Below are 18,664 nucleotides of genomic sequence, written 5' to 3' on the forward strand. Positions count from 1 at the left end.
GAGCGCCTTTCAAGTCACCCAAGGACACTTTACAATAGGATAAAACACTTAGTAAAACAATGGCGGAATAAGAACAATAAAATAAAGCACAAGATAAAATGAACAAACAGTGGATTCACAGTGAATATGCAGATTTGAACAGATGAGTTTTGAGTTGGGATTTAAACTGGGGGAGAGAACCAATATTTCTTATTTCAGGGGGCAGAGAATTCCACAACCTGGGAGCAGAGCAGCTGAAAGCTCTGCTTCCCATGGTGGTGAGGCGGAAGGAAGGTACAGTAAGCTGGACAGAAGAAGAAGAACGAAGTGAACGGGCAGAACAAGTGGTGGTTAACAGGTCAGAAAGGTAAGAAGGAGCGAGGTTATGAAGGGCCTTGAAGGTGAGCAGAAGAAGTTTGAAAATTATCCGGAATTTCACAGGGAGCCAGTGAAGTTCCTGAAGAACAGGGGTGATGTGCTGGTAGGAGGGGGTTCTGGTGATAATGCGAGCAGCAGAGTTCTGAACCAGTTGAAGCTTATGGAGGGATTTTTGGAGGAGACCATGCAGAAGAGAATTGCAGTAGTCAATACGGGAGGTAACAAGACTATGTACAAGAATGGACGTAGACTGGGTGGAAAGAGAAGGAAGCAATCTGTTAATGTTACGTAGATGGAAGTAGGCAGAACGGGTGAGGTTATTGATGTGTGATTTATAAGAAAGTGAACTGTCTAGGATGACACCAAGGCTCTTAACCTGAGGAGAAGGGAGAACTGTGGAGTTATTGATGGTGAGTGAGAAATGGTTTGCCTTCAAAAGGTTGGATTTGGTGCCAATAAGGAGGATCTCAGTTTTATCCTCATTGAGCTTTAGAAAATTAGAGGTAAACCAGGATTTTAACTTGGATAGACATTCTGTAAGGGAAGAAGGTGGGAGGGAGGAATCAGGTTTGCAAGAGAGATATAACTGGGTGTCATCAGCAAAACAGTGAAACTGAAGATCAAATTTGCGGAAGATGGTACCTAGAGGGAGGATGTATATTATAAAGAGAAGAGGGCCTAAAACTGAGCCTTGGGGTACACCAGAGGTGACGGGGAATAGACGAGAGCGGAATGATCTTAGTTGAATAAACTGGGAACGGTCGAGGAGATATGATTGAAACCAGGCGAGGGGTGTGTCAGAGATGCCGAGAGAGGAAAGTCTGCTCAGAAGGACAGAGTGAGAAATGGTGTCAAAGGCTGAGCTCAGATCTAAAAGGACGAGAATGGTGAGAAGACCAGAGTCAGCTCCGATTAAGAGATCGTTAGTGACTTTAAGTAGAGCAGTTTCGGTACTGTGACATGAGCGAAAACCAGATTGAAATCTCTCATAGATGTTATTATTAACCAGGTGTAAATGAAGTTGAGCTGCAACCACTTTTTCGAGTATCTTAGAAATGAAGGGTAGATTGGAAATCGGACGGAGGTTGTTAAAGTTGTTAGGATCTAAAGAAGGTTTTTTCAGTATAGGAGTGACTAGAGCAGTCTTCAATAAGGAGGGAACGATACCGGTGGTGAGAGAAGAGTGAATGATAGCACAGATGAGTGGGAGTAAAGAAGAGAGGCAGAATTTCACAAGCCCCGTGGGCATGGGGTCAAGATGACATGTGGCAGGTTTTGATTTACATATTAACTCGGAAATATCAGATAAATCAGGAAGATGAAAAGTGGAAAACGGCTCAAAAAGGAGAAAAGGTTCTGGAGAGGGCGTAGACACAACATTTGATCTGAGTTGCTGGTGGATGTTATCGATTTTCGTAGTCCAGAACAGCATCAAGGAGTTGCATGTTTCAGAGGAATAGAAGTGCGGTGGTAAAGCGTTGGGGGGTTGAATTAGTTTGTTGAAAACTGAAAACAGAGTCCTAGCATTACCCTCATAAGAACTGATAATACCAGAGTAGAAGCTTTGTTTGGCCTTGTTAATGGAGTCTTTATACTGAAGTACATGGTATTTATAGATTTCTGAATCAACAGTTAAACCAGATTTCTTATATTTACGCTCTAGCTGCCGAGCTTTTAGTAGCAGAAAGATTCGAGGGAGTAAGACCAGAACAGCAGACCAAGTCCAGGGTGTGTCCTTTAGAGTGAGTGGGGAAATCGATAAATTGTTTAAATTCAGAGCCTTCGAGACAGGAGGAAAAGTCTCTGGTGAGCAGAAGGTCATTATTGTCCATGTGAATGTTGAAATCTCCCACCAAGATCACATTTGGGGAGAGAGATGAAAGATGGGTTAGTAGATTAGCAAAGTCACTGAGAAAGACAGGGTTAGGTTTGGGGGGGCGGTATACAGTAGCTATGATAGTGGGAATGGGTCCAGTCAGCTCACATGCAAGGACCTCTAGAGAACTAAAGGTATCAACATTAACCGGCAGGACTTTCAAGTGCTGGCGAAAAAGGATCGCGAGACCACCCCCACGACCTGAGCAGCGGGGTTTAGAAAAGTAAACAAACCCCAGAGGAGCAGATTCGTTTAGCTGAGAAAAGTCATCAGGTTGTTGCCAGGTTTCAGTTAAGCAGAAAAAGTCAAACTTACGGTCAGATAGGAGGTCTTGGATGAGAGGTCCCTTACTTGTCAATGAACGAATGTTTAGAAGACCGAAGTTGAGTGGAGTATCTTCTTTTTTGCTAATCGCAGTGGGCGCCCTGGGCAGGTGGGCTAGAGATCGATGGTTGACAGCCCGATCAGGGTTCCTGCGAGGGCGGCGAGTAGCAGACCAGAACGATTTAGTTCCATTGGAGTTATGGAAAATCCTGCGGGACCCGCGATGGATGTATCTCTGGCGAGGCTGGAAAGTGATGCCCGGGTGGTAGTGAAGCTCCCGGAAAGGACTGAAAATCTAGCAGCACAAGCACAGAGATGCTAACATTAGCGTGGAGGCTGTTAGGTCCAGAGTGAAGGGGAACGTCCTTACATGTTTAATAGACATTAAAGCTTTAATATGAAAGGAACAACTCTTTTTATCTAGCTGTAGTGTCACTTTTCAAGAAAATCTCACATGGTCAGGTGGGAGACATTTGATGAGCTGACACTGAATGACCTTTGTACCCTTCCTCAGTTCTGCACTCAGTTCTCCAACTTTTGTCATGATGAGTCTGGTTTGCACATTTCTGTGAAGGGAGTAGCAAACTCTACTCTTCTAATATAGCAAATACTTTATGAATACATTTAATCTCTTTAAAATTAAATGTGCTGCTGGGAATCCTTGGCACTCGTGTGAATGTCACTTTGACACATAACACCCACCAAACAGTGTTTTAGACTAAGGAGCCCCCCCATCCCCACCCCTTAGACTAACAAAGGTCATCAGTTCAAACACACTGTGTATAATAGTCTAATATTAATTACAGTAATCACTGGAAGAGTCACTGGGTACTTGGGAGTCTTGGATTTCACCCAATGCAACAGGTGGTCTTGTCTCAACGTGATGCAACAACACTATACTGTCAACAAAGGATCAACACCCACAACAGGTGGCACAGTCTGAACTAATGAGACATTTACATATTAAAAGGCACTGTCAGGCATGTCTTATTAGGTAGATCTCTGTGCCAGTGCAGCTTATTGTGTCATTCTTGTGTGATCATGTCTAAAGGGAAGATGCCCAGTTCCACTAAAATGCAATTTTAGCAGGTGTCCCCCTCATCAAATGCCTAAGAAATCAAAGGGTCTGGTGCATGATGACCACTCCAGACCCAGCTCAGGTTTCCAACCAGGGGGCCTGGGTAAATTTAGTAAGACACTGTTCACTTGCACTCAACAGTCAGACACTTGACATGCGCGGAGAGAGTAAGGATACAAGTTCTTGAGCAGACCAGACTCATATCTATCGAGAGGTGGCAAAGACCAAACATCTGCCGCTGGGATTAAACACACTATGGAATCATGATATCAGCAGAAGATGGAGACGAGTTAGATGAGGCTGCTCAGAACTATGCCACTGACACCACCTGGAGCTGGGTAAAGCGATTTAAGAAAAAAGAAAATCATCTGCATGTGTGGAAAAAAACACAAAAGCATGAATAACGCTTAAAGCAAGTTATACCCGTTTGTGTGTTTCAGCATTTGTGCAATGTGAACATGAATAAAATAGTCACGACAACCTTTCAAAGTCATGCAGTAGGTTCTCTGAGTAGAAGCAGGGAGAGCGGGGTTGTATTTTTCCATAATCCACCAGTGTAAGACTAGACGTTACCACTGAAACTGAAGATGACGGGCTCAGACTCATTAGGTCAAGTAAAAGTTACGAGATACCCTACAGCAGTTGTTATCAACTATATTCACAAATGCATCCACAACACCGAAAGACAGCAGATGTTTTCCTTTTTGTTTTTCCGTATTTGTTTGACATCTTACAGTTAACTTAAATGACTTTTTAAAAACAATCTACAACCATAAGCCCTGGAAAAGCTCATTATTTTTCCTTTTAGTCTCTGAGTCAGAGTTTAGTCTTTTCAGCCTCTGTCTCATGATCCTCAGGCCAGAATCGCCTCAGCCAATCAGAAACCTATATTATTTTAACAACTGACTCAATTAAAATGTCGTTTAACAAGAATTAGTAATACCTGAGGCAAACTGTGTTGAGTAAGTCCGGTTTATGGTGGAGTCATTTGTAAAAAATGACTGTCAAGCACCTTTCGCTGCATTTTTTGTATGTATTAAAGTGCATGACCAGATCTATGACAGGACAAGCAAACATTTTACCTGTAAATCAGTAATTCATTTAAATGTTAAATGTAGCACGTTGTCTGCAGAATGGACAGTGTGCTATTACACCCTTACATTGTAAGTACAGTATGTGACCACTGCTTAGGAAGGCAGTGAACTGACATCTCACAAGTCATCACTTCCTCTTGGCCTCACAGGGTGTGAGAACACAAAAGCAAAAATGATTTCCCCTTAGCGGGGCTGTCCTAAAAGAACAAGAACAGCTTACATGTTCACCAGTTGAGGTCTATTACAACAGTGTAAATGCACCAAGTAGAAATTTGAAGCTGATGTTTTTCTTCAGCCGAGTAGGCAAGTGAGACTGTCACATGTCAGCAGGTTTCTTGTAGCCTGACACAGGTCACGTCTCTGACCATTCATGTTGAAAATTAAACTGATATCATGTGCTTTTTTAAAAGTGTACAACGCTGGCTGAGTTTGCCTGGCAAAACAACGTGTTCTTGGAAACATGTCGGCAGCTATGTGGCTCATGTATCCTCGGAGGGTCCAGTGACGCCAGCGTTTGTCACCGACATAATGTGTGTCCCGCCTGTTTACGTAGGCACTCTGGGATAGGCTTACCGATGGTACAGATATACATCGGTATGTGTAACATCGAGTGTTTAAAGGACAGGGTGTTTACTGCAGATATTTAAAATAGTTTATGTAAAAAGACAAAGCGAAAGTGTTTTGGCGTTCAGTGTAACAGTGTAAGCATAACATGTTTTACACTGATGAGTTGTTTTGACCCCTTTTTAGGTACACCTGCTTAAAAGGCTTGTTGCTTATATGTGATCACGTGGCAGCAACACAATCCATTTAGGTATGTAAACATGGTGAGGATCACCCACCAAAGTTCAAACTGAGCATCTGATTTAAGTGCCAGACACGCTGGTCTGAGCATTTCAGAAACTGATGATCGAGTGGGATTTTTCCATATAACCATTAGTAGGGTTTACAGAGAATGGTCTGGAAGTGAACAAACATTAATTGAGGCCAGTTCTCTGGGTGGAAGTCTCCTATTGATGCCTCAGGTCTGAGGAGAATGGAATCTGTACCATGAAGAATTAAGGCGCCCCTGCTATATAAATAAATCTGACCTTGACCTTGACCTTGACCTTGAAGGCAAAACGAGGTGCTAACAATAAATAAAGTGGCCAGTGAGTAAAGATGACCATAGGGTGTAATAAAGTAAACTTCTGCAAAAGCGAGATTAAAAGCATCCTGGCCAAAAATATTTGCATTACTTCCATTTGAAATTTGCATTGAGAAAAAAAATGACTAAGAGCGCCTCATATTTCCTGACACCAACTGTCAGAATTTGAAAAAGGATGGTTGCGAAAGTGCAAACCTAAAACAATAAACGCTCATTTTAAGTTGTGATGGAAAACTACTATGAAGACACACACTCTTCCCCTTTCTGCCTCACAGTCTGGTAAAACAATTAGATCGTGTTCACTCAGAGACACATTTTCCCAGACACACAGGCTGAGCTTGGTTTGGTTGCAGAAGAGCTGCACGTGAGGCTTTTGTAGCGTGTAACCCCGTCCAGTATTTGTCCTGGAGCATGAGGGGAGAAGCAGTCTGCTGTCAGGATTTTGGGCTCTGAGGCACAGAGATACAGACAGAGTGGTTTTGGCAGTAATGTAATTGTACCATTAATGACAGTAGAGCCGCTTTTTTTAAATTAGAAATGAAATTGGTGCATTTACATCCTGACTTTGTTTCCTTCTCGAGTATGTTAGTCTTTGCAAACTCAGCGTTTGCATCTTTCTACATTAAATACCTATTTTTGCTTATGTTTAGTGTCCTAATCTCACTAACCACGAGCCGACCACATCCTCTTCGCACAGTCTCACTGGAGGGTCTCGCGCTGTAAGCAAACATGGCATGTGTTACGAGGCAGAGCTGTGATTGGCTAGAAAGATCACCTCACAGCATCAGACCTGACTGACAGACTGGTGACTTTAAACGCTTACGAAGCTTCCACTGCTTCCCGCTGTCAAAGACTTAAGTAAAGTGAGATGTCTTGCTGTAGATTTATTTTTTTTGTTATCAGGGTTACAAGTTTAATGCGACTGGATGTAAACGGTCACGAAAGAGCATAAAGTCACTCTGTAGGCACAGAAGAGCTCCGACAAAGTAAGAAAGAGGGTAATTTTGTTGCCACTGTGGCAATTGAATCGATTTTTTCTTTCTTCTTGGCAACTCAACAGCTCGACGCTGATTGGCCAACTAACGGGTCGGGGGTTTTTTTTGCAAGTGACGTCACCCAGTGACAGGACTCCTGAGTGAGAGGAACAGACTCGCTTAGAGAGGAAGAGTCAACGCTTTAACTTAAACGGTAGCGTTTTTGCTCCATGCTCCCAGGAGCTGCATCCGGGCATCAGACATCACCTGTATCGAGGAACAGGAGGTCTTTTAAAATGTTTCGTTGTTTTATTATTCCCGGTTGATGAAACGCTCGTCTCCCGTGTGTTGGTTAAAAGGCAGCCCCTCAGCTCAAACAGGTATGTTTTGGATTGTTTATGTATATTTGACTGCACCTGACTCTGAGATGAAACCGATGATAAACTGTCTTTATTTACTCTGTAGATGTCTGTTATAACCACACTGGCCACTTGTGTGTCTTTTATCTGTCTTTACGCTCATTAAGCTTTTTTCATTCATCACAAAAAATTCCCGTTTGCCCTGTCAGGAGGTATATGAGTCAGCTGTTTACCATATCGATTAGACCTTATTACACTTTTAGGTGTTTAAACATGCGTTATGGAAGCTGATTTGTCACATCACATGTTTTTTATTTAAACATTTAAATAAAGGAATTTCCTTACATGTAGAAGGTTTTATTTTCTTACATAATCAGGAATAGATTGCATCTTGTACTGTGTGTTTCTGTGTATTGATGTGGGACTGAACACATTATCTGCTAAGCTGTTCAGCCAGACTCTTCCAAATGAACATACCACAGCTAAACACAAGTGGATGGATGGATGGATCCTTTATTGATCCCACTGGGGAAATTATTTGGTCACAGAGCAGGATGTGCCACAGGCATATACTGTGAGCCTTATACAATGAAAAAATTTGCACACAACGGTGATTAAAAAAAAACCCCAAACAAATATAATAAAAATGAGATTAAGTTGAATAGTAAACAGTAATCGTACCAGAGAGTAGTGCTAATTACATTAATGAATAGCATCCACACTATAATTCTAAAAATTAATTAATTAATTAATTAATACAAAGAGTGGATCTATTACTTTCTTCCATGTTTCCTGTCATATATACACTGTTCCAGTGGTGGATGCTCAGGCTTTATAAAGGCTCAGTTTAAGATAAATAAGGATTCTTTTCAACTGTGAATAATACTAAGCTATTCTAAAGGATACAAATGTGGCGCTGAAAAAGTGCATAAAAGGTCTTCTTTAGATGGAGGAGCTCTTTTTCTGAAACCCAGCCCGAGTATTTTGCTAGTGTTCAGAGACACTGAGATGAAACAAAAAGAGGAACAAACACAAGACATCTATTTTTAGATTAGGCTGCACTGTACTGTGTAACAGTATTTTGCACTAAAAGTCCTCTGCTTGAAAGTCAACAGTGTCGTAACACAACGCCCCGGTGGAAAATTCAGTTAATAATTTAATACAGCAAAGGTAATTTAGAAGAGATCTTTTATAAGATTTAACAGTCGGTGTCTCTGTTCTTCAGACAGGGCCTCGTCTCTTGTTCACATGTCCTCAAGGGGTAGGATATGTTGGCATTTTTCCAACATATTTAAGGCCATCTTTCCCTGGATCACCACCTCCAGCACTCTCATCCTGTCTGTTACAAGAAGCTATACAAATCGTAATAGTAGTCAGTCTTTACCCTCTGTAGCCTGCTTACGGCCAAATATAAGACGCTAAATATGTTCCAATTTTCACCAGCGCGGGGCTAGAAATGGAAGCTGAACTATTTATAAAATGTTTCTATTTACATTTGTTTTTTAAGGGGAACTCTAAATCCTGTTGGTGTTGAAAGGTTGTTTGACTCAAATGGGCTTAAAAAAAATACATAAGGGGGTGGATGGGGGTTTTATGCATTGAGTTCATGCTATATTTACTGTATTACATTATATACACATGACTTGACAGTCTGGTCTAACTTAGTCTGTCCTTTGACCTTTGATGTGTGAATGGAAAACAGTTGTAAGGCTTTACAGACTCACAGTATGAGGCCCGAGGGGATGTAAGATGTAAGAGAGACAGTAAGGTCAAAAGTGGTAACAGGTTCTTTGTACAGTTTGTAATTACAGATCAGGAAACAGCTTCAACTCCTTCTTCATCTCTTATCCATACAGAAAGCTTATTTTACCTCAGAGTGTTGGAATAGCTCGCCCTATTTCCAGCGGGGTGAGAGTTATGTCACCAGTGCTTTGATTCACGGGCTGAAGATTGCTACGGCAGATGCCCACTCATAAGCGCGTCCACTTTTGAAAGTTGGCCGAGTTCAGGAAGAGGTGACTTACGCAAATAATTTTAATCCGTTCACTTCCCCCAGACCCGTCAAACCATGAATTTCGTGGGCCAGTTGGCGGGCCAGGTGTTTGTCCAGGTCAAAGAGCTGTACCGAGGCCTCAATCCCGCCACCCTCTCTGGCTGCATCGACGTCATTGTTGTGAGACAGCCCGATGGCTCCCTGCAGTGCTCGCCATTCCACGTGCGCTTTGGCAAGCTGGGGGTCCTACGGTCCCGAGAGAAAGTGGTGAGAAGATAAAAAAAAAAAACAACGACAACAACAACAAGGGCATCTTTAGAGGAAAAGTTTAATGTTCTAGTTTGTTCAGCTCTCACCCTTTTGCTTTTAGGTGGACATGGAAATCAACGGAGAACCAGTAGATCTCCACATGAAGCTTGGGGAGAACGGCGAGGCGTTTTTTGTGCAAGAAACAGAAAATGATCAGGTAACGATTGGGAGCGTTTCCGCGAAGCATAATGCTGTCTGCATGTAATTATATTTTGATTAACTAATTTGGCCAAATCATCTGATCTCATGTGGAACTGCTTAAATGAACAGGTGAGAAAATGACACAGCAGTGAAGAACTTTATATAAAAAACCCTAAAAGACTGTTATATTTGTAGCCATATAAAAGGCAGTACATTTCGATCGTGGCTCAAGAGTTGGGAGTTCGCCTTGTAATCGGAAGGTTGCCGGTTCGAGCCCCGGCTTGGACAGTCTCGGTCGTTGTGTCCTTGGGCAAGACGCTTCACCTGTTGCCTACTGGTGGTGGTCAGAGGGCCGGTGGCGCCAGTGTCCGGCAGCCTCGCCTCTGTCAGTGCGCCCCAGGGTGGCTGTGGCTACAATGTAGCTTGCCATCACCAGTGTGTGAATGGGTGGATGACTGGATGTGTAAAGCGCTTTGGGGTCCTTAGGGACTAGTAAAAGCGCTATACAAATACAGGCCATTTACCATTTCCGCCTTTATGTGGCCTTTTTGATTCAAATAAAACCAAGATTCAAATGATAACACTTTATTTACACCCTGCGCTCACACACTCCCCATTTGCAACTGAAAAGTGTTATCCAAACTTTCTTTTTCCTACTCGGAATGATAGTAGTTTGAACAAAGTCGCACTGTGTGCAGAGTTGGCACAGCACCCAGGAATTTCTCCCCTTTCCTTTTTTTAAAAACCGACTGCCTTTGTTTATCAGCGAGCAAGAGCTGAGAACGCAGAATTTACTCACCAAGGCTTTATGACCTGGAAGTATGTCAAACACTGGGAGCATGAGGATAAATCGGAAACTGGATAAATATGCTTCTGGAAATTTAAATGTTTGCGGTATTGCAGTATTTGTGAAACTGGCTTAAGTATTAGAGAAATGCTCAGAGCTTGGCGAGTTAAAGATATGTCAGAATTCCTCCAGTCTGACCTACATTTCTACTTTTTATGTTTACAAAACTTCACGGAAAGCCGTTTTTCCTCAGTTTTTTGGAAAGTCAGTGTTTAATTTTATTTTGGTTTTGCGAGGTTCAGTTGCAGCTTTAAAGAGCCTGGTTGCATGTACTCTCATCTTCTTTCTCTTTCTCTCTCTTTTTGGCTTTGTATGCACGTGAGGATGCATGCAGAAAAAGATAAAAACAAGCTCTAAAGTACTGAAGCTTGGGGCTGGCTGTAACGAGGGAAGTGTCTGATTTATTTTCCCCTGGGTGGTGTCAAATTCTCAGGCTTGAACGAGCAACTAGGGGAGGAGCGTTGTTTCTCTGAACCCATTTTCTTGGCTCAGGGAAGCAAAACGTGAGGCATTGTTGTCAGACCACAAATCATGGTGTTATACGTCAGTTTGTCTTCGCTTTCTGTTTTTCCCCTAAGTCTGCACACACATATTTATGTTCCCCTGGATGGACAGCAGGAGACCTCCTGGAAAACTCTTTTCTTTTCCTAGAAGGAGGGATCATAAAAGTGACCAGAACTGAGAAACAGAGTCTGCTTCTGCTTTGGCAAACCCTTTCCTCTGTGGAGGTTTTTGCAGTTTGGCAGTTAATTGCAAACCTATGTCTCAGACCAAAGTCATGCGATACACTAACTATGGAGTGGGGGATTTATTGCAATGATTATAATCTACTTTTATGCAGAGTGTTGTTATCTTTTGTTTCTCAGTGGTTGACATAGCTTCATGTCAAAGCAGGAGATAATAGCTGTGCAGGTTGCACTATCACATGTTGTTCTGCGTTACAAAAACCAAAGTGTGAACAGTAGGGGAGTCAGCAACACTCCTACAGCACCCAATTTCAGTGCAGACCTAAAGCTTTGACAGTAAATCCAAACAGATTTCCTCATGTGGGTAGTTTTTGGTGTAACGTTCAGGCTCTTTGTCTGCTCGGCATTGTTTCACTCCTGTTTCCTGTCTTAACAGGAAGTGGTTCCCTCCTACCTGGCCACCTCTCCTATCCTATCAGATGGACCTGTTTTGATGGGGAAGATCTCCGGGACACCCATACAGAATCTGTGCTCCGTGGCAAGCAATGGCGAGAACAGTAACGTGATGATGAAGAAAAGGAGGAAGAGGAGGAGGAAGGCTCGGGCGGACAGCCTGAGGAGAGAGGAAAGTGGAGACTACTCCGCGGACGAAGACATGTTCCCCATAGACATCAGCTCGGATGAAGTGGCAGAAATGGAGAGCAACAGGTAAGAGCTGGCCGTGAGGAGTGAAGGGAAATGGTGAAGGACTAATCAAATACCCATGCAGAGGATGAGGATGATCACCTGACAGTGTAAGAGAGAGTAAAGAAAACCCTGACTAACTCGTCTTTGTGATTATACTCCAGGTCTTCATCTCGGGATGTCTCTAGAGAGGAGAACACAGTTGGTTCGACCAACAGTTCTTTCAAACAGGCTGGCATGTACACTCGTTCAGATGGGGAGTGGAGTCCCATTCAGAGGTGCTCGACTCACACAAAATACTTTCACACCTACAGTAAATGCTATAAATCCATGAAATAAATGTGGAAATGCTATAATCTCTTTTTCTTTTAGTCCTGGAAACTCTCGCCCCACATCTCCCAAGAGTGATTCTGAGCTAATTGGCAAACCGTCAAACACAGACAATCAGAATCCAGAAATGCACTGGGCGTGGGGAGAGCTGCCTCAGGCCGCCATGGTAGGAAAGCCTTAATCCTGATACCCTAATCTGCAGTGTTGTTATTTCTTCAGCTCATATCATCATCCTCTTCTCCACTCTTGTAGCCATCTGTCCTTCCACTGAAGTCCAGCCCTCCACCAGTTTGCCCCGTATCTATCCCGGTGTCTGAAAGCACGCACTTCCGTGTGATTACGCCTGAGGTGTCTTCGGAACAGTGCGGACCCTGCTCGGAAATACCAGCACTGCGACTGCTGATGCCGACAGAGACGATGCACACAGAGGAAATGGTCGATGCAGAATCCATTGGGATGGAGTCTCAAACGATAACTTCGGCGATGCAAGTTACAACAGTGGGAGGCGTGGCAGCTCGTATGGTGGCCGACATGGAGGACACTTCACCCCGTCCACAAGGCAAAGCAGACTCTCCGTCAAAGAAAAAAGGTAAACCTTAAAAAGGTTTCCCCACGTATCATTTAATGCACTGTGTTACGTCGAGAAGCTGCAGCTTCACACTGCAAATTGCTCAAACTCAATCAGTTGCTCTCCGTAGTATAAGATAAGATGCAATATAAGATGGATTTACAGCCAAAAATGTGTCTGAATCGCTGCATATGATTGCAAAGATAAACAGGGGCCAGGTGAACGGATCTGGTACTACAAGGAAGCTTACAGCCTCATAATAATCCATCTATAGACCCTCTCACAGAGATCAAGCTGGCAAATGATTTGCTTCTGGATAAATCAGTCGGGGGGGAAAAGTCTAAGAGGCTGAAAATGAATTTGCTCTTTTGCAGATAAAAGGAGTCGCCATCTTGGTTCTGATGGAATTTATCTGGACGACATCACTGAGCTTGAACCGGAAGTGGCAGCCCTTTATTTTCCTAAGAGGTATTTGGACATCACGCACGCTTTCATGTTAAGAAAAGTTTCATACAGTTGTATTTCTGAACTGTGCAGAATGATCAGCGAGATTCTTATCAAAAGTATCTCCTCTTTTTCTTTTTTGCAGTGACACTGGTGCAACAGTGAGGAGCATCTCGGATCCGGGCCTCCACAGCACCAGTCAGTCTCCTCAGTCTGTAAGCTCTGGAGGAGACAGTGGAGTAGACAGTTACTGCGATCCCATGTCTGACCTGCCATCAATTGCCATCTCTTTGTGTGGGGGGCTCAATGACAACAGGGAGATCACGAAAGGTAAACGATCACGTGACATGACACGACTCCAAGATGCACTTTAGACACTGTGTTGTAAGCATGGGGAATAAGTAACGTGTGGGTTTTTTTTCTTCTCCCTTCCTTTTACAGAGCAATTTTATAAGAAGACCGTGTCCTATCAGCAGTTCACAGAGAACCCGTCTATCATCGACGACCCCAACTTAGTGGTGAAAATTGGCTCAAAGTAAGACATTCGAGTGTACTGAATGGATTCATGTGTCACACACTGCGGGCAAAAACAGCAGCGTTAGCACAACTCTTTGGCCTAATGAGCTAAAATTGGCTGAAAAACATGTGTTTTGCTGCATTTATGGAAGGGCTAAAAATACATTTTGTTATCTCCCACAGGTACTATAATTGGAACACTGCAGCTCCGCTTGTGCTGGCTATGCAAGCCTTTCAGAAGCCTCTGCCAAAGGTAAGAGTTGATTGCAGACGCTGCACAGATATTTAGGAGTCAGTAAGTTGGGTTGGATTACATGAGAAGTATTCCCCCTTCTGACTGATCCCGGTACTGCACCACTTTACATAACATAAGGCCTAATGTGGAGTCTGTGGACCTCAAACCTCACTGTGTTCAGTTTTTGCTACTGCAGACAAAATTTACATTGTGTAACAAATGTCTTCCAAACTTTTGCTCTCAAGCTAAATGTTGTTTTCTCCTTTGTTCTCTCCCCGTCTTATTTTATTACTCCCTCCATCCATCTGTTAGTCCTCCTGCCCTAATTACATTCACTCAACCTTACAGTTCCTCCACTGCTGTCTGACCAGTGTTCTGGGCTACAGCTCTGTATGTTTATTTTTTGTTTTAAACACCCCTCCCCCCTTTAATATCTCTACACAAGCTTTCACTTTTATTCTGTTGGTGTATTTTCCCCCGCTTCGGCCTCAGGCACATTCTTGGTTTTGCCTCAGTGTTTGTTGATTTACGGTATAGTTTGCTTTATTTTTTAAGTGTGTCTTTATGGCTTTGTGTTGTGGTTGCTTGGTGTGTGTGTGTGTGTGTGTGTGTGTGTGTGTGTGTGTGTGTGTGTGTGTGTGTGTGTGTGTGTGTGTGTGTGTGTGTGTGTGTGTGTGGTCTGCTTCAGGCTGCAGTGGAGAACATCATGAAGGAGAAGATGCCCAAGAAAGCAGGAAGGTGGTGGTTCTCCTGGAGAAGCAAAAACAGCAGTGCCAAATCGGTAATTTAAAGCAGCAGCTATGTTAATTGTGAACAAGTTACGCGCCAGATAAACACCAACCTGGCACTGTTTTTATTACCTATAGGATTCAGCCTCTGAGCGTGGGGCCTGTTGCACTGCTGAGCAGGTTGGGAATATGACAAGCAGGTAAGAGAGCATTCCTGGCTCAAAATTGTCCTTGCTCACTTACTGAGGTTTATATTGAAGCATATAAATGCCCTGTTCACCTCTCTGATGACAGACTGAAAGAAGAGTCATCCTCTAGTGATGAGGACCACCGGGAAGCCAAGCAGAACTCTTCCCTCATACAGACAGAGCCGGTACTCACAACGGGAGGCGTGTCTTATAAGAAAACTCTCCGACTCACATCAGAGCAGCTGGTGAGCACACAAGTTAAAGCACAAGTTTGGATATGATAGAGAGATAGCTCAAACATTAAAAAAGAAGCATAAAAGAATGAGTTACCAGCTTGAGCAAGATGGCAGCAGTAAAGATCCACCTGACAAGCCCAAATGGTGCAGCTATAACACAATTCTCTTCCTTTCTGAGTGGTTTTTCATGGATTTTCACCCCCTTCACCAAATTTCCCAGCTGTCTCTTCAGTTGCAAGACGGGCCTAACGATGTCGTGTTCAGCGTCACCACTCAGTACCAGGGAACCTGTCGCTGTCAAGGCACCATCTACCTCTGGAACTGGGATGACAAGATAATTATCTCCGACATAGATGGAACCATTACCAGGTGCGTGTGTCTTGTTTTTGTTTTTTTTAATGCATAATGGAGTTTAGTTTGGACGGCAAATCTACTGGAAGTGGCTCCAGTATTAGGTTCATCTGCATGCTGTACAACTCTGTGCACAGCAGGGTTCAGTGTGATGAATAAACTCTTCACGGCTATTCCATCTGTAACATTTATTCACTGCTGATTATGAGGCAATTTGTCATTCTGATCAGAAGATTAAATATGCAGCTTCTTGCAAAGGTAGCATTTAATAGAGAGCTAGCAGGTACTTTTCCAGTTATTGTGACATTTAAATCCTCTCTCAGACTAAACAGAGGATGCTTTTATATATTCCAACAATGAGAAGTATTCCAAAGGGTTTTAAATCTGGATGACTATGACATAAAACATCATTAGATTTTTACACAAGTGCAAAAAAATGCATTTTTAATAACGCTTGCTTGTATTTGTCTCCAGGTCAGACACATTAGGTCATATCCTGCCCACACTCGGGAAAGACTGGACACACCAGGGGATTGCTCAGCTGTACCACAAAGTCAGCCAGTAAGAACTACTTTGTTAACAGTCTACTCTCAGTTTTAAAGTAAAGCATAAAGGAGATTTTATAGAAATAAAATAAAGCTCTTAAAGAAATGCTTTTACAAAGTTAAAGAAATTATTTAGTAATTTCAACTCTCTATTGACACAAGTTGGTTAATATTAATCTCTTCCTCTCCACATCAGAAATGGCTACAAGTTCCTGTACTGCTCAGCCCGAGCGATCGGCATGGCTGACATGACTAGAGGTTACCTCAACTGGGTCAACGAGAGAGGCACTATGCTTCCTATGGGCCCCGTCCTCTTGAGCCCGAGCAGCCTCTTTTCAGCTCTGCACAGGTATTTCAGATCACAAACGTGCATCTGTTTTTCTATATTAGTACATGAGAGGATGCAGGAGGAACTCATCGTGCAGTGCTGATTGTGTTTCACAGGGAGGTGATAGAGAAGAAGCCGGAGAAGTTCAAGGTAGAGTGTCTCACTGATATCAAGAACCTCTTCTACCCCAACAAGCAGCCGTTCTACGCAGCATTCGGCAACAGACCGACGGTAACTCACATGCGGCTCTGCAGAGCTTACAAACAGTTATATTTGCTTATAGTTTAGTCTATTTCTCACCATAAAAGTGAGTTTGGATGTTCACTGAGGGTAAATTGAAGCTTTTTAGGTATTTTTTGCACTGTTTAAGTCTAATATCCAGTATATCTAACATTAAAAATGCCCCTGTTCTTGTCTTTGTAGGATGTATACTCATACAAAGAAGTTGGGGTGTCACTAAACAGGATTTTTACAGTGAACCCCAAAGGGGAGCTGGTGCAGGAGCACGCCAAGACCAACATCTCATCGTAAGTCCTTCACCCAGGTCCCACTGGATTGCTCTCATGGCCCTTACAGCATCACTGCATCATCTCGCTCTCCTCTCTTCTCTTCAGCTACGTACGTTTGTGCGAGGTCGTTGACCACGTGTTTCCGCTGAAGGCCCGAGCGTCCTCCTCTGACTTCCCCTGCTCGGACACCTACAGCCACTTCACCTACTGGAGGGAGCAGTTCCCCCTGGTGGAGAGTCAGGAAACTACACCTCAACAGACCGCCAGCTCCAGCAGCTGACCGACTACCTCTGGCCTTTGGAGCAAGGACTAAATGATGGTGTGCTTGAGATGTAGCAGAGGGTTGGAGAATGATGTGTGCGAGTGTATAATTGTTGAGTTTTCGTTTTGTTTTTTCAACAGAAGATGGAGCACTTTATAAATGGACAGCGGAGAGTAAAACTAGTAAACGAGTAAAGCAATCTGCTGTGAATAGTCTTAATTCACAAGATGGATATAAGCACACTTTTATTAAAAGATGGACTTTGGGGTCATCTGACTAAAAGTATGTATGTGTAGTGAGGAATAAAATATTAGTATTTTATTCAGGCAGCTTAGTATGGATACTATTTTATAGGGAGTGTTGGCAATATATCAGTAGCTAGACTACAATGTATGACCTAGACAATTCTTTAACACACACTATAGCTGAATTATGGCCTCTGTTTATCATAACGAGAGAGCAGGTTACTTAAATTTGTGCCAAATAGTCAACGTGGAATTTATTTTCTTACTGTGATCATCTGCTCTGCAGGGCCAGAAGTGGTGTAAACATTTCCACATACATACATGGCTTAAATTAAAACAGTATAGTTAAACCAGCATCTTCAGTTGAATTCTACATTTGGCTTCATTTCTGCGTTTATTTATATATTTATTTAACCGATGCCATTTTTTGTCCTCTTTAGTTTACACACAGCCTTCAATCAGCATGGAAGTGCAGCTCTCCACGTGCATTTGTACTATGTAGCAACACATATGTGAGGCGACCGAGCCAGTGAGTGTCAGGACAGAAAAGCACAACACTTTAAAGCATCGTCTTCCTTATTTGCGAGAGGGATTGGTGAAATATTTGTTTTTCTATTCAGAGTCTGCATGTGCTGTGGTGAGAATGTGATTTCAGTTTGTGAGGTGCAGTTTTTCGCCTTTCTGTTATAGTTCATGTAGTCTACGTTACTGTATAAGATGCAGACTGTGTAAGATGTAGCGTACACTTCTGCTACTGCTAGCAGCTAAGAGAGGTCATAGTATTTTAAGAAAAAAAGGGTCTTTATATCATATAATGCGGTCATATGAATATGTAAACAGGGACTGAGTCACTTAACAAATAAAATTGGCAGAGTATTATCAGCCTGTAGTATAGTTTCTAAGAGATGGTGTGTGTGTGTGTGTGTGTGTGTGTGTGTGTGTGTGTGTGTGTGTGTGTGTGTGTGTGTGTGTGTGTGTGTGTGTGTGCATAATGCTTTAACAATGCTATTATTCTTTCAATGAAAGAGCTAAAGTAGCGTGAAATTGTTTTTATTTTTGCCTTAGCTGTGAACGTGATCTGCATTTTGCTCTCTTTTGAACAGTTGCTTGTTAAACTGGTGCAGTCGGACTCATAAATGACATTGGGGTAAACACTTTATGTGTGAATAGAAACAATAAAGACTCCTCTGCTTGCCTAACTCATGAGATGATCATTGTTCGGCAACAAAAAAATACATAAATAAAATGAAGATTTACAAAAATGTTCACCTTCATTTTTGTGGTTGCTCTTCATTTTGAGACTGCTCACC

General features: G+C 42.7%; 1 protein-coding gene across 2 annotated transcripts; it reads left to right on the top strand.

Annotated features, from left to right (window-relative positions):
• Positions 1–3,382: 3,382 nt before the first annotated feature.
• On the top strand, positions 3,383–18,628 carry lpin1b (lipin 1b). Of its 2 annotated transcripts, none has more exons than XM_085431629.1 (20): positions 3,383–3,973; positions 9,266–9,469; positions 9,573–9,668; positions 11,622–11,893; positions 12,034–12,147; positions 12,242–12,365; positions 12,452–12,788; positions 13,142–13,235; positions 13,357–13,541; positions 13,653–13,746; positions 13,911–13,980; positions 14,651–14,743; positions 14,829–14,890; positions 14,985–15,123; positions 15,335–15,483; positions 15,940–16,026; positions 16,207–16,359; positions 16,455–16,569; positions 16,762–16,865; positions 16,953–18,628. In XM_085431629.1, the coding sequence occupies exons 1-20, from the start codon at positions 3,899–3,901 to the stop codon at positions 17,125–17,127; spliced, it is 2,742 nt and encodes a 913-aa protein (XP_085287755.1). In that variant the 5' UTR covers positions 3,383–3,898; the 3' UTR covers positions 17,128–18,628. The 2 variants fall into 2 exon arrangements, with proteins under 2 accessions (XP_085287755.1, XP_085287756.1); XM_085431630.1 differs by lacking the exon at positions 3,383–3,973 and adding an exon at positions 5,853–7,230.
• Positions 18,629–18,664: the final 36 nt, after the last annotated feature.

The sequence above is a fragment of the Copadichromis virginalis genome, linkage group LG15, assembly GCF_057382275.1.
Source record: "Copadichromis virginalis isolate Kocher_CV1m ecotype Utaka linkage group LG15, C_Virginalis_male_GT1.1, whole genome shotgun sequence".
Taxonomy (NCBI): domain Eukaryota; kingdom Metazoa; phylum Chordata; class Actinopteri; order Cichliformes; family Cichlidae; genus Copadichromis; species Copadichromis virginalis.